The sequence below is a fragment of the Heteronotia binoei genome, chromosome 6 (genome assembly GCF_032191835.1).
Source record: "Heteronotia binoei isolate CCM8104 ecotype False Entrance Well chromosome 6, APGP_CSIRO_Hbin_v1, whole genome shotgun sequence".
Taxonomy (NCBI): Eukaryota; Metazoa; Chordata; class Lepidosauria; order Squamata; family Gekkonidae; genus Heteronotia; species Heteronotia binoei.
The window spans coordinates 103539911-103556267 of record NC_083228.1 but is presented as its reverse complement, the minus strand read 5'-3'; the positions used below and the strand labels follow the sequence as shown (position 1 = coordinate 103556267).

At 39.6% G+C, this 16357-nt stretch overlaps 1 protein-coding gene across 1 annotated transcript in view; it reads left to right on the top strand.

Moving 5' to 3' along the window:
- Nucleotides 1–16357, top strand: part of ATR (ATR serine/threonine kinase) — an 84534-nt gene that overhangs the window by 13424 nt on the left and 54753 nt on the right. Inside the window, exons 9-19 of the mRNA XM_060242298.1 lie at nt 5971–6169; nt 7985–8244; nt 9126–9316; nt 9416–9516; nt 9753–9924; nt 11017–11187; nt 11826–12020; nt 12920–13105; nt 14177–14269; nt 14586–14716; nt 14929–15072. Of these exons, the coding sequence (XP_060098281.1) occupies nt 5971–6169; nt 7985–8244; nt 9126–9316; nt 9416–9516; nt 9753–9924; nt 11017–11187; nt 11826–12020; nt 12920–13105; nt 14177–14269; nt 14586–14716; nt 14929–15072 (1843 nt within the window). The remainder of the gene's footprint in view (nt 1–5970; nt 6170–7984; nt 8245–9125; nt 9317–9415; nt 9517–9752; nt 9925–11016; nt 11188–11825; nt 12021–12919; nt 13106–14176; nt 14270–14585; nt 14717–14928; nt 15073–16357) is intronic.

The window sequence follows — 16357 nt, the reverse complement described above, 5'->3', positions numbered from 1 at the left end:
ACAGTCCACATCTAATAAACTTCTGTAATTGAAACTGGCACCCCAGGCATATAAGTTTGGATGACACGAGGCCTCTACTGGGGATAGCCATAGAGGTGTCCTAGGATAAATCATACTTTTATACTCTATCCAAACTTTGTATAGTGATTTCCTGATTTCGTGTCTATGAAATATATTCTCTCTGTTGGGAGGAGAGTACCACAAATAATGATGCCAGCCTCTACTTAGTCCGGTGCCCTCTAATATCAATAATCTCTTATTTTCTAATGTAAACCAATCTACTATCCATATCAGGCAGCATGCCTTATAATATAAATTCCAATCGGGCAAAGCGAAGCCTCCCCTGGAAACGCTATCTTGCAGTATTTTTAATTTTATTCTGGGCTTTTTATTTTGCCATATATATGCAGTGATGAGCTTATTCAGTTGGACGAAGAAGGATTGAGATAGAATAATCGGTATTGTTTGGAACAGCTATAGGACTTTTGGCAAGATGTTCATTTTAATCGTGGCTATTCTACCAAGCAATGAGATCTGTAGGTCTTTCCACCTATTTAAATCCGTTCTGATTTCTGTAAGAAGCTTATCATGGTTATCCCTTTGGAGAGTTTTTAAGTCGTTAGTAAAGTGGATTCCCAGATATTTAATTTTCTTCTCGTAACAAAATCCTGATTTCTTTTCCAACAATTCTATCTCTTCTTTGGTCATGTTCTGTGCCAGGAATTTCGATTTCTGAAAATTAACTTTGAATCCAGAAATTTTCCCATATTCTTCCAAAACTTTCATCAGGTATTCAATTGAAGTCATTGGGTCCTCAAGTGTAAGAAGTAAGTCATCTGCGTACGCCCGAACCTTATATCTTTCTCCCTTGATATTGGCCCCTTGGACTCCATCTTCCTCTCTTATTTTTATTAATAATAATTCCAGAGTAAGTATAAATAGTAAGGGGGACAGTGGGCATCCCTGCCTTGTCCCCCGTTCTATTTTGATCGGATCTGACAAGTTTCCATTGATATTGACTCTAGCGCTTTGGTTGGAATATATAGCTCGAATTAGTTTAATAAAATTCGGACCGCATCCGATGGTCTGGGCAGACTTTACGATAAAATTCCAATTTACATTATCAAACGCTTTTTCAGCGTCGAGTGCAATTCCGGCGAACTGCTTCCCTGGGTGTAATCGGTAATATTCTAATATGTCTATAAAAAATCTTGTATTTTGCCGTATTGCTCTGTCGGGGACAAATCCCGTTTGGTCTTCATTAATAACTGTGTGGACAATCTTCTTCAGCCTATTAGCCAGGATTGTTGCGAAAATCTTATAGTCTGAATTCAGAAGTGAGATCGGTCTATAATTACGTATGTCCATAGGGTCCAAATCTCTCTTATAAATTAATGATATCAGAGCCTCATTCCATGAGGAGGGAAGTTTGGCAGATTTCTGGATCTCATCTATCAAGTATTTATAAGGAACGAGTAAATTCTCTTCAAAAGCTTTGAAAGCTTCAATGGGTAAGCCATCTGGCCCAGGGGCTTTATTAGGTTTCTGCATTTTCAATGCCTCAGTTATTTCATGCATTGTGATGTTACTTTCCAAGTCCTTGCAATGGTCTTCTGATATACTCTTGGTCCGAAGCTTACTAATAAACTCTTCCTGGGTCTGAGGTGCGATCTCTTGTCTCTTATATAGGTTCTGATAAAATCTTTGAACAATTCCATTTATTTGAGATTTTTCGGTTACTTCTTCATTGTCTTCATTTCTAAGCACTCTTATGGCCTTCTTCTCCCTTTCTTTTCTTAGTTTGTATGCCAACCATCTACTCGGTTTGTTGGCGTTTTCGAAGTAATTTTGTCTGGCCCATATTATTTTCTTCTCAAGTTCATCCATTAACAGCAAATTTATTTCATGTTGAGTCTTATATATTTTAACTAATACTTCTTTAGAACTTTTATTTTTTTGTTGTTTTTCCAAATTTCCCAGTTCAGCCACTAAATCGTTGTACGCTTTCATCCGTTCTTTTTTCCTTTTGGTTGTATAGCTGATCACCATCCCTCTGAAGAAGGCCTTAAACGTATCCCAAACTATTTGTACTGAGGTGTCCTTTTTTAAGTTACAATCAAAAAACATCTTGATATCCTTTTTTGCTTTCTCTAAGAATGCTTCTTCTTTTAGGATTTGTGTATTAAGAGTCCAGCGAGGTTTATTTACTGAATCTTTCAAGATAATCTGTATAGGGTTATGGTCGGCATAAGATCTGGGATTGATGTTAGCTTCAATAACCGACCATCCTAGAGACGCAGATAGCCAACACATGTCCAACCTAGACCAACTATTATGTACATGAGAAAAGTATGTAAAGTCAGTTGTTTGGGGATTTTTCATCCTCCATACATCAATCAGGTTGTACTCATCAGCAAGCTTAAAAAAGGATTTCGGGAGTTGAGTTCGAGTTTTTTTCCCCTTGGTATTCCCATATTTCTTATCTTTGTCAATATCTAATATGGCGTTGTAGTCACCCACAATACACAGATTCTGTAAATTGCAATTTATTAGTTTTTCATGGAGCTTAGCAAAGAATTGTTCTTGATTGTTATTCGGGGCATAAATGTTAGCCAAAATTATTTTTTTCCCGTTTAGTTCCAATTCGATCATTATGATTCTACCAATTTCGTCTTTAAATAACAATTTAGCTGGTATTGATTCTTTCACATAAATGGCTACACCTCTTTTCTTCTTTGAGTCGCATGAATGATAGAGTTGGCCTAATTTTTTGTTCTGAAGATATTTTGCATCGCCATCTTTTATATGAGTCTCTTGTAAGCATATTATTTGAGCTCCGGTCTTCTGTAATTGTAAAAACAGTCTTTTCCTCTTCTTTGGTTCGTTAAGGCCATTTATGTTAACTGAAAAAATCTGGACTCCGGGTTTTGTCGTCATTTCACCGTTGAATAATCATCTACCGGTTTTTTCTGCCTTTTTTGGGTTTGTGATCTTGTCTTTATTCTTTCTTTTTTCTTCTCCCGCTGGTCTCTTCCTTCCTGTCCTTTGTGCTCCTCTTCTTCTTCTTCTCTATCTTCCGTTGAGTCAGAATCTTGGCATTGTCCTTCTATCTGTTTCCTCCAGAAGTCTTCCGCTTTTTCAACTGATGTTATGTTATATCTGTTGGATTGATACATAAAGAAGAGTCCTTCTGGAATTAACCATTTGTATTGTATTGAGTGTTTCATGAGCCAACTAGTCAGTTTTTTATAACCAAATCTTCTTTTTCTTATAGACCAAGGGATGTCTCTTAAAACTTTAATTTCTTTTTCCTCCCAAATCAAGGGTTTTCTTTTAATTGAACTCAAGATGTTTTCACATATCGCAGTACGGATGAATTTAACTTGGATTTCTCTAGGAATGTTTAATTTCCTGGTATACGCCGAAGACACTCTTCTGGCCCACTCGATTTCTGATCTGCCTTGCTTCAAAAGTTCTTGTTCTTCTTCTGAATTTAACAAATCCACAATCTTGTTCTCTACATTCTCATCTTTTTCCTCAGGAAGGTTTTGGAATCTAAGAATATACGCAGATTTTTCCATTTCGAGTCTGGCGACCCTATTTTCTAACTCAGACATACTGGCCTTATTTTCCTGTATATCTGCAGAGGTAATTTCTTCTTGTTCTTGAAGATCCCTAACTTTAGCTGAGAGTTCATGCATTTGTTGGGTATTAACTAGTAGCTGTTTCTGAAATTCCACAACCTGCTCATTGGTTTTCTTGATTTCAGTTAACAGTTGTGTCTTGACTTCTTCCAGCGCTTCTTGATTCTGTTTGAATCCAGCCGTCATTATATTTTGGAGCTTTTCTATTGGATCTTGGTTACCTATAAATGTTCCTACTTTGCTCCCCCCTTGTGGGGGAGTGGCCTGACCCAGTTTTTTAATTTTAGTTTCCATTTCTAGTCTTTCCCTCCTAATAGCTTTCCCAGTAATCTACTTTAGGGACAAATCTAGACAGAGCACCTGAGACCTCTAGATTAGTATGGACTCTATATTCTGCACACCTAATCTGTGCTCTACTAGGTTCTAAACGCCTGAGCCCGCTCTGGCACCAATAATTACTCCTCAAACTTCAATTTCAAGCAGCTCAGACGAAACAAATTAATATCAATAATATCAGTCTCGGCAACAATGGTCAATAATCAATAATCAATAATCAGTAGAAATCAATCAAAGCATAGATCAATAAATCAATGAATCAATTAATTAATTAATCAGTCAGCTCATCAGATTATTAATAAGTCAATAAATTAATTTAGTCTGATTTAGTCCAATTAATCAACTACAAACCCCTAATCATTCATCCCATCAGTTCCCACAGCCTTATTACTCAATATATGCTCAGTACAAAATGGGGATTCCCCCTCTTTACTTATATTCTTAATTTCCTTGAATGAACAGATTGTATGTCTTAATATAATAGCCAGTAACCAATAATCACCAGTGGTCTAGTTTTACAGTCCCTTTTCTTCTTTCTTCTTTCTTCTTTCTCCCCTGTCTTTCTTTCTTCTTTTTTACAAATCTTCTTTTCTTCTAATCTTCTTAAATCCTTCTTTTGTGTAAGTCGTTTTTAACCACTCTTCAGGGAAGATACAGCCGCTAAATACAGCTAAAAACTGTCTCTTCCCCCTTTACACCTTCTAAACTCTCCAACGGACCTTTTCCACAGATTCTAACCGTTTTTCTTGCTTCCAAAGACCTTACTCCAATTTTTTCGTATTCCGTTGTCTGCTATGCCTTCCAAGTTCCTTCTTACACGGTTCTCTCTCTGCCGTCTGTCGCCATCTTAAGTCTAAGAAGATGCCAGGGGGGGGGGTTTCTCTACCGTTCCAGCTTGTCGCACCAGAAACCCAGTTGTCAGCCCAATTGCCAGCTTACAGTCTTCTATAAAGTTTCTGGCAAGCTTGAAAATATTATAGGCGAAGTTCTACTTTTGGCTTTATTTATTAGTCCCCCCCTTCTTTGTTTTAAAGTCCCTACCAAGCCCCGCGGCTTCCCAGGAAATGGCGAGTCAAGAAGTTTTCTCCGGAACTTTCTGTTTCACTTCTCAAATGTCCTCACAATCACAAAACAACCACCTTCGTTTCCAACCCCCTCTTATCTGTTCAAGCTTCTCTGGCGAGGTTATTAGAAAGTTTAGAACAAATAAGGGGAGCCGCCAGATCTCTCCCTTCTGTATCAAACGTACCAAGCCTCACAGTCTCAGCCTCGGCGGCCGTCCGCTAGCGTCACCCGGCTGTCTCGCTCTTCGCAAGCCGCGTCTCGGCTTTTCGCCTTCCGTTCGGACTCACCGCTGCACTTTAAAGCTTTAGAATCCAGTTCCACGAAAAAGGCTTAAGTTCTTATTTCTTCAATATCTGTTTTTCGTTATCCAATTGGGCAAGAAAGAAGTTGGAATTCAGAGCCCTGTCTGCTCCTTCCCGGCGGCCCAGTTTGACGCACCAGCGTTGGAAGGCTCCTGTCAGCGGGAAAGGCTGAGCTCTCGGGGGAAGCCTCCGCTTCCCCCCAGATTCTCTGCCAGCTCCTCAGACTGAGAAGCGTCCCCAGACGCTTCTATTAGGGGGTATACAGCGAGGTATCCCCCAGGAAGCCTACCAAAACAGAGTGTTCATCGGAGCTCCGTGAACAGACCCTGCTTCACAGCGCCATCTTGCCGGTCTCCTAACTATGTTTACTCTTATCAACATAGATATTTCTCAGTTTAGACTGAGTTTTCAAAGACTGGATAATTGGTAACATGCAAAATACACTGGCTTGAAGTACTTGGCTTACTTAATTTATTTTAAGACTGTTTTAAAAATGATTTCTTAAATGACTGCATAGTTCTCAGTGTGCTCTTCGGTGTTTAAAAGTTCTAAGATATGAGAAATTGCTTTTTGTGGAAGTCATTGACAAACTGCCTTACAGTGTGTTTGTTTTCCCCCCTCAGTACCTGAAACTCAGTCATACTGTGTGTTTCTTCTTTCTTTGATTCCAAGAAGATTGGGTTTGAAGTGGAGAAATTCTGTTTATCAACATGCATTACAGAGTCCCCATGAAATTATCAGAGCCAACTGTGTTAAAGGATTTCCTATCCTGTTGAACCAGACAGGTGTAAAATCCTATGCTACATTGCCTGCATATCTTTTGTATGTATAATTTGATGCGCTGAAGAGTTCTTGGGAAGGGGGACTTAAGGCTAATAAAGCTAGTAACGTTTTAAAGTATTAGTGCAATAGGGCCACTTGAACATTCTATCCTGAAGTGCACAGAGTAGCAATTTAGAATGCAGTTTGTTCTTCTGTGAAGATCAGAGGAAGGATGTCTGATGGGTCACAGCTTAATGGGGGGGAGAGTCACAGGGGCAATCTCTGATTTCTTCTTTTAAATCAGCTCTTCGGGTTTGATCCCATATTTCTTTCCCTCTGTACAGCTAGTTCAGAGTATACATGGGCAACCTAATGGATTGTCTCCATTTTGTAGGCTTAATAAGATATTGACAGATTTTGTTATAAGGAACTGAATCGGCCTTGTCTGTAACTCAACTACTGTACTTTGATTGGAGGGCAGGGGGGTGGCTTTTGGAAGTTTATCTTCTTGCCAGACCTCTACTACATTCTGTCATCATAGCTAGCTCCTCATCCATGGCTTTTCCAGTGCTAGCTTATATTTATTCTTTAAGACCTTTCTCATTAGGGTTTGTAGAATCTTTCGGGTTCAAGTGCCGTGTTCTACTGGAGAAAGTTTTTCTTCCAGACGTTTCGTTCTCAGCTGTGGAGAACATCCTTAGTGGCGTTGTAGCCGGAGCAGGCGCTCTGACCTTCTTGGCTGCTGTGCATTGAGCACAGCAGCCAAGAAGGTCAGAGTGCCTGCTCCGGCTGCAACGCCACTGAGGATGCTCTCCACAGCTGCGAATGAAACGTCTGGAAGAAAAACTTTCTCCAGTAGAGCACGGCACTTGAGCCCAAAAGATTCTACAAACCCTAATGATGTTACCAGCCGTGAAAACCTGAAATCTATGATAACCTTTCTCATTGCTTCGTGATCATCCTCATGGTTCATGTCCTGAACATCACATAATAGAAGGCTAAGCACACCTTTTCTGTAATGCTTAGAGGGATGATATTTACATTTTCTACCTGTTACAGGTGTTTAGGAGGAGAGAGAAAGGATATTTTAAGTTTTGTTGACTTCTCTTGTCCCACTGGTATTTTTAAATGAATACATGACCAGCCAAGTAGTAGGAACAATAGTATTTTAAAGGTTATTCCTGTGCTTAATATAGTATTTATTCATGTCTAATTTTGTGAAATTTAAGTCCTCTACTGGAGTAGACCAAAGACATCTAGTCATCATGATTCTAGCTATAGGCAGGCCTCCAGCAAATCATGGAGGGGAATGAGTTTTGAATGGCATAGTACTTCTGAACTGGAGGTTCTGTTTAGTTACCAGACAAACCAACGTGGTGGTGACCTATCCTCCATCACCTTTGTGTAATTCTGTTTTAAAACCATCTAAGCATAGCCATGTTCTACGGGAGTGAATTCTGCATAAAGACCTCTGTTTGTCTGTTCACAGTCTAGTGCCCATCTATCTGACTTGGTGATTCTGAGTTCTAGTATCCATTTTCTCGGTATAATGTATACTTTGTAAACCTCTGTCATGTTAATATTTTTGTGAATAAACTTGTCTCAGATTCTTTAGTCTTTCCTTGGAAGGAAGGTATTTCAGTCTTTATAAATTGCAAAAGATGAAGAAATGTTTTTGGTCAAGAATGTGAGGATCTATTTGATTTTAAAATGTAGAGTCCAAAAGACATGCAAAGTATTTGGAGAATACCAGACAGGTGCATGCTATTAATGAACATGTACACAGAAAGGGGTATATGCACATAGCAGCTGTGGTGAAAATGGTACTTTGCATTCAAAAATGTAGAGGAAAAGCAGCACTTATTTCTTTTTCAGAGATCAAATAAAGGATGAATCTCTCTTAGTCCAGAAAGCTTATGCCAGCATCATTGGAATATTAGCTTGCTGTCTTTCTGGCAACTTTGATTTAAGGCCACCTTTAACTGAACCCAACATCCAACTCAAAAATTGTGACATGCTCTGTAGCAGCCTTGTTGTGACTTGCTCTCATGAGGCAACTGGTGTTATGAAAGCTACTGTTTTCAAGTCATTTCTAAGTCTCCTGGAGTGCAATGTACCCAGTCCTGTAAAGCTTGGTAAGTGTGATTTTGGATACATCAACAATGTTTGTTTTTTAGCTATGTTTTATTTTGCTTCTGTGGTAATATTTTAATTATATAATCTGATGTGAAGGGATGCAAGCAAGGTGAAAAATACAACCAGGAGAAAATTGCGGTGCTTCTTACCTTGCAGATGCCTTCTTCCTTTGCAAAATGTGAGGTTGTTCCAGAGGGCTCTGTATCATCAGAGGATAATTGAGTATCTGTGTAAGACCCAATTATTGCTTTCTACCTAGCAGGTGCTACAATGAGAAGTTGCCTCTGGAATATGTCTTTCTTTTGCAAAGGAAAGGATACTGAGAAATACAAAGTAGTCTGTGGCACCTCTTCTCCATGACATATTTTGAGGAGATTATGAAATGCATCTTTGTACATCACAGGCTGTCCTCCCAGAGAATTATGGGCACTTGTCTTGTTCTCCTAGTTTGACCCTGAAATATGTAGCAGAGCAGGACCTGCATGCAGCCCAGGGACCACTAGTTGATAGTTCCTATAGCCACCTTTGCCTCTTGATATATATGTGTCACTCAGATTTGAAAACTTACGTAAATCACAATTTTGCAGCTGCTTCAAATGGCAGTCAGAATTGTAGACATATTATGTAAATAGGTTTTAATCCTTCCTTGGGATGGAGACATGCCTATGAATATTTTAAATACATAAAATAAACATTGAGATTTGACCTTACCAGTTTGTGAAAACTGTTCTAATTTAGGTTGTTCTTGAATTATACGTTCAAAGCTTTAAAAATATGTCTTGCTGCAGACAAGTAATGTTCCTTCTTGTAGTATGAATTTTGTTCAGATGTTTGAACTATCTTGAACATATTAGCATTTACCTATTCCTTTCTTGCTTAGTTTTAATAGAGAACATCTCTCTCTTTTGTAAACACCTGAACTTTCGAGAAGATGAACTGAATGTTAAAGCTGTAATTGGAGCTTTCTTAAACCTAATGGAAGATCCTGACAAAGATGTAAGAGTGGCTTTTAGTAGCCATATCAAACACATATTGGGTTCTTCAGAGATTGAGGAAGGCTTTATAAAAGAGGTAAAAATCTTAGGGGTTTCTTGTACAAAAAAAAAAAATTCAGGGCTATTTCAGAATGTAATCATCATAATGAACATAATTTCAAATTTGGTATTTCAGCTCTTCGTTTCCAAAATGAAAGAGGCCTATACAAATGCCAAAATGTCAAGAAACAGTGAACTGAAGGATACACTTATTCTCACAACAGGGGACATTGGAAGGTATCTTTCTAGTGGTGCTGGTTTTAACATCTGAAGTATTTCAGTCCAGCAAGATCTTACATGTAAAAATGTGAGCTCTGAGGTAATAGTTTTCCAGAGTTACTAACATATTATTACTTCTACATTCAGCCTTGTATAAAAGTGCCTGTGCAAATTTCAGTTTCTGAATTTTCCTTGCTTTCTCCACTGCTGCTTACCAGCAATACATTATTTGTTTCTCTGTTTATTTTTGTAAGGGCATCAAAAGGGGATCTAGTGCCTTTTGCACTCCTACACTTGTTGCATTGCTTGTTGTCCAAGTCGCCATCTGTGGCTGGAGCAGCGTATACAGAAATCAGGACTTTGGCTGCTGCCAAGTCAATTAAGCTGCAGTCATTCTTCAGTCAGTACAAGAAATCCATCTGTCAGGTAGGGATTTCAAATAATTTAAGAGAATGATTAATACTGATCTTATGGTTGAGAGCACCATTAAGATCTTAAATGATTCTTCACCCCTCCCCTTTATCGTGCCTTCTTACTCTGAGAGACAGTGTTGCATAGGGGTTTCAATGTCAAACTAAAACTGTGGAGATCTGGGTTAAGATCCCTGCTGAGCTATGATGCTCTTTGAGTGGCCTTGGTCTAGTAGTCAGTCTCTCACAGCCTCACAGGATTGCTGTTCACGGTAAAATGGGGATTATGTTGCCCTGAGCTACTTTGAGGAAAGGGATTAAAAACAGAAAGGCAACAAGCAAGGGTATATTTGTTAACTTCTGGCAATTCAGCATCCTACCCACATGTATTTTGAAAACTCCACCCATGTCTACTTATGTAAGAGCTCCAGTTCCCATAAGTTTCTTGGCCACAAAGATTCAGTGGAGATTTCTCAGGATTGAAATGCTCAGAATGCTTTGCTGGAGGGATGGCCACTGTGTCCACCCCCTCTTGCATCTTTTTTGCAATCTAGTTAGTGATAATGCAGAGGCAGGCAGTTGTTGTTTCTCTTGATATGCTTGCTTAGCAGTCTGGTCACCTTGTAAATGAGACAAAATAGAGAAATCAATAGAAGTAAGTGTATGGATTTCAGGATCCTCTGTTGCTGCCCCTCTGCCACCACCCCCATCCCCAGATTGGTGGAGAGGAAGACAGATGGGTGAACAGAGTGGGGGGGGGGGTTGGCTGGGTGGGACAGGGAAAAATGATGAGCAAGTAGGCAGCATGGGGGGGGGAGAGAAAGTTCCGCCTTCCCTGTGAGCTGCCTGTGTGGGGGGGGGGAGGGCTGTAGCCTGGCCTATTTGTATTCTAATAACATAATCACTGTTGGTAGGGAGGGTGGTTCTTCTCTTCTTGGGTCAGACAGGTTTTTTTTTGGGGGGGGAGCAGCATTTTTTACCAGATCTATTTAAGTAAGTGAGGTTAGAGAGCTGAATTTTCATTGGTTGCTAGATTTTTAAAAAATATTCTAAGAATTCTAATTTCTCCATGATTTATATTATAATAAATGTATTTCTCAATGCTTAGTTTTTGGTGGAATCTCTGCACTCCAGCCAGATGGCAATGCTTTCTAACACTCCCATTCAAAGCAATGAAATGCAGAAACAAGAGAATGCTCATCAAAGGGAGGTAGCCCTGGATACATTGTCTGAAATTGCCAACGTTTTTGATTTTCCAGATCTCAATCGTTTTCTCAGTGTACGTATAATACTATATACTGTAGTCCAGTTTTAAGATAAGCTTTTGCACATGTAGGCTGTGTTTTTGCTGACAGTCTAAGATTGCTTGTATTTGTTAATTAGTGCTTGCAGACATAAGGTTTTCACATTCAGTTGTCTCTGGGAGGGAAGGAGAAGAAGGCACCTAAAAGCCTAAGAGCAGAGGTACAGAGGGGGGGAAATAGCTTGGTCAAGATTTCCTTTGGAGGCTATATAGACAAATGAAACACTTATTTACTATTGGTAGGAATTCGTATTTCCAAATGTCAGTTGCATTTTTCTCCATAGTCTTTTCATGCTGCTGGTAAATTTGCAGCTTGTTTATGAGCATGTGAATGCCTTAAACTGTGTTAGACCATTGGTCCATCAAGATTGTTGACTCTGACTGACAGTAGTGCAAAAGGGCTCAGGGAGAGGTGTTTCACAACACCTTATACCTGCTCATTTTAACTGGAGGTGCCAGGGATTGAACCTGGGACCTTCCGCACACAAACCAGATGCTCTTCCATTGAGCCATGACCCTGCTTACCATTCTGAATAGGTTTGCAAGGATATTTTCATAGGTTTGAAGGAAAGAAGTTAGTTTTCAAAGCAGTGGCTATCTTTTCATTTTGTCAGCGGATTCTGCAAATTCTGTTGCCTGACCTTGCTGCCAAGGCCAGTCCGGCAGCCTCTATGATCATTCGAACAATATCAAAACAGCTAAACGTAAACCGCAGAGAGATCCTCATCAACAACTTCAAGTACATCTTCTCTCATTTAGTCTGCTTCTGTACTAAAGATGAACTGGAGCGAGCACTACACTATCTCAAGGTAACATTTAGCTTTCTATATGACTGTTTGGATCACTATTAGTGAGCTTGGTGTGGGGTTATGCTCCGAACTTGCTGCAAGCACTCAGCAACCTGTTCATTGAACACAATGTGCTTAAAATGCTATGGGTCTGGGATCATTGTTTATGTTATTCACATCAGAATAACTCACCATGCTATGACAATTTTAAATAAAGTTGTTGAGAAAAGGTTTTTTTTAAAGAATAACTCATCATCAAATAATACCTTTTGCTATCCCTGATTGCACAAACAAAATCCCCGATTCCTCTTGGCACTATAAAAATAATTCCAGGGGTTTATGCTAAGCAGAACAGTAGCTAGTTCAGCCAGTTTGGTGTAGTGGTTAAGTGTGTAGTGATTAAGTGTGCGGACTCTTATCTGGGAGAACCGGGTTTGATTCCCCACTCCTCCACTTGCACCTGCTAGCACGGCCTTGGGTCAGCCATAGCTCTGACAGAGGTTGTCCTTGAAAGGGCAGCTGCTGTGAGAGCCCTCTTCAGCCCCACCCACCTCACAGGGTGTCTGTTGTGGGGGAGGAAGGTAAAGGATATTGTGAGCCGCTCTGAGACTCTTCGGAGTGGAGGGTGGGATATAAATCCAATATCTTCTTCTTCTTCAGACTGTAGCTTGTTCAGCCCTTCTTGCTGTTCTTATATTTATTTCAAAAATATTAGATATAAATGTGATCTTTGTACTAAGATTTTACTAATCATTGTTGAGTCAGGCTTCCTGGAAAGTAGTTGCAGTTCAACTGATCAGTGTCACTGTTCCATTCCTAATAATGCTTGATTCAGATTTCATTTTTTCTACTATATCCTTTTTTGTTGCTGTATTTTTGCCTTTTGTCAAACTATTTTTTTCCTTACTGATGTCTTACAGAATGAAACAGAAATAGAACTGGGCAGTCTATTGAGGCAGGATTATCAGGGATTGCATAATGAATTATTGCTACGTATAGGAGAACACTATCAGCAAGTCTTCAGTGGCTTATCTATAGTGGCTTCATTTGCATCTAATGATGACTCATATCAGGGACCTAAGGATATAACAACCCCTGAGTTAATGGTAAGTAGTAGTGCTATTAATGTTTTCTTTGGATTTCATACAGGGGAAGGAGATATAATGTGTTTATAGTATAATATTCAATAGAGATGGTGTTTGGGGCATTTGGAGATGGCTTTTTGGAGAGTAAATCTCAGGAACAAATCAGATCTGATGAGCTGCTGGTCATATCAAACTTACTTTTAGACTTACAGTTGTCTGTTGCAGCACTCAAGCCACTGATTCTCCAGCCCCTGGCATTGCCCAATGGAGCAAGTGGGGTGGGGTGGAGGATGACAGCACATGGTGCTGTGAAGACACTTTAGGTACCTGGTAGTGGTGTCATGGCATTACATGATGCTTTAGGAATTCCCTTAACTCTATGGTTTTATCATGTAGAGTGGAGGAAATTTCTGGAATGTTGTGCGATGCCATGATGTCACTTTGAGGCAGTGATGTCATAGCATCCACAGTGCCATTTCCCCCCAGCCTTTTGCCTCGTAATACTTTAAGCCCAACAGCGCTCCTAGCTGACAACCCTACTTAATTTTATTATGGAATTATTATTATGGAATATTATTATTATGCTGTATGCACTTATTTAATTGAATTTTTGACCATCCTTCCCAAGACTGGGCTCAGGGTGGTTCACAACAGTGTGAAATTATACCAAAAATGAAATAACTAGCATTAAAAACATTACAAACCCCTAAGAAAAACAAGACGGGTTTTTTATATTGCGTGAAGTAATTTGATAGATATTTACAAATATTTTGTGATTTCAAATAAATCACCCTTGTTAAATGCTGAATTGAAGTTGATCAGCAGGCTGTGTTTGAAGTCATTATCTCTTTGGTTAACATGGTTCAATTAATCTCAGGAAGTAACTTTCTCAGAGTTAATATCCAGCTGAAAGTAGCCATGTTACCCGGTTTGTTACTGTCAGCATTAAGTGGGGTTGGGAGTGTTCTTACCTCAAATTGTTGCTTTGTAGTAGACTGCCAAGAGAAGGCCTATATTTAATAGGTGAACTTGAATAACAACATATCTTATACAAATAAGATATTAATATTCTGAAGTATTTTAATTATTTAGGCTGGTTATCTACAACCAAAACTGTTGGGCATCTTGGCTTTCTTCAACATGCAGCTGTTAAGTTCCAGTATTGGTATTGAAGATAAAAAGATGGTGAGTAAACCTTCTGTTCATAAGATAGTGATTGGCAGAAGTATTCAAAGTTATTTTGTTGTTCTTTGTCTTTAACAAATCAAAGTAATATTAAATTAGTGACAATCTGTGGTATAATTCCTTGAGCCTTGGGTGCTTGTAGATGGTATGTGGTCAGTGTCATTAAAAACCATAAGGGATCTGTGTAGAAACTAAAGAGATCTCATGAAGTTCCACTGAATAATCATTTGATAGAAACCATAGCATTTTCAGTACACCATAAAAGGCCGTAATCATACAACTTAATTGATTTTAAAGGGTTTGTACTCTGTTGCAGGCTTTAAACAGTTTGATGGCTTTGATGAAGCTTATGGGTTCCAAACATATAAGTGCAGTGAGATTGAAAATGATGACTACACTCCGGACGGGGCTGAGATACAAAGATGACTTCCCAGAGTTGTGCTGCAAGTAAGAAAAGCATGCATTGAAAGCATGATTTACTACTGTAGTCAATGAACTGTATTGTGTATTCTCATAAATTCCAGGAGAATCCAAGGCTAAAATGACTGTAAATAAATCTAATACTGATGTCCTGTGATTGATTTAAGAGGTGTGTGTACTGGGAAAGATGTTCTTCATATGTTACCTGACTTCTTTCTTCTTTTTCTTCTCTTCTTTAGGACTTGGGACTGTTTTGTCCGCTCCTTGGACCAGGCTCATCTTGGCTCCCTTCTCAGTCATGTGATAGTAGCTCTCTTACCTCTCATAAATGTTCAGCCAAAAGAAACTGCAGCAGTTTTCCATTTTCTTATCGTTGAAAACAGGTATTGCATTAAAAAGTTTTTAATGAGGTTTTCCAGATGACTTTCAGGCACTCACAGTTGTATGAGCTGCTGTCACATTTGATGTATCATCTGAAAACAAAATCTACAAGTAAGCCAAAATTTGGCATAAGGAAAGCTGAATTCAGTGGTCTGTGCATATATTGCAGAACTCTGCATTAGACTGTGGATTTGCACATCTGAGTCTGCAAATGTCACAGAGCTGCATAATTTCGATTCTGTTATGTGCAGATGCCATGAGTGTCAAGGTCATAGAACTACTGACATCTTATTTGGCCACATTTCTGATACTTCTGGTTTTATCCACATACTTTTAGTCATTATCCACATGCTTTCAGTTATAGCTTTGCATCTATAAGGTTGAATACTTGCTTACCTAGATAAGGTGGTCACTATATCACTTTTTAACCTGAACATTTAACATAAACAAAAAAACCCACAACCAAAACTCTACATTTGTGGCAGTAAATTACTGTGTAACTCCATTCTGAGAGAGGAAGCAGGGATCTGCCAAAGCATACTTTGTTCTGCCTTGAGTTTAATTTCTAAGTAGGGGTGTGCAAAAAATAAATAAATTCGGAATTAATTGGATTTGGAAATATACAGGACCAAAATATTTGGAATACTGTATATTTCCGAATACCGGTATTCAGAATAGCCGTATATACAGGAGATATATGGCTCTTTCCGAATATACGACCCCATTATACCCTTTGGGCCATTGAAATCAATGGCAAAATAGGGTATATTGGAAGCCGCCCGGAGGGGAGGGGTTTGAGGGAGAGCCCCCAAATTTGCAGGGGACCTAGGGGACTCTCTCCTACGAACCACCAAAGTCCCAAAAAGATTGGGCCAGGGGTTCCCATTCCAGGGGCACCCAAAGAGGGTGCTCCTATCCCACAATTATACCCTATGCGCCATTGAACTCAATGGCAACATAGGGCATAATCAGAGGCTACTGGGGGGCAGGAGGTTTGAGGAAGAGCCCCCCCAAACTGCATGGAACCTGCAGGACACTCTCCCCTACAAATCTCCCAAGTCCCAAAAAGATTGGACCAAGGGATCTCTGTTTTTGGGCTCCTCTAAAGGCCCATTGCCACCAATGCTGGGGAAAGCCCAATTAGCCACTTCCTCCACTATAATTGCTGTGGGAAAAGTGGCTCTGGCCAGAGGGGGGTTTGAGGGAGAGGCCCCCAAACTGCAGGGCAGCTTCAGGGGACTCCCCCACATGCAACCCCCTGGCCCAAAAAGACTGCACCCATCTGTA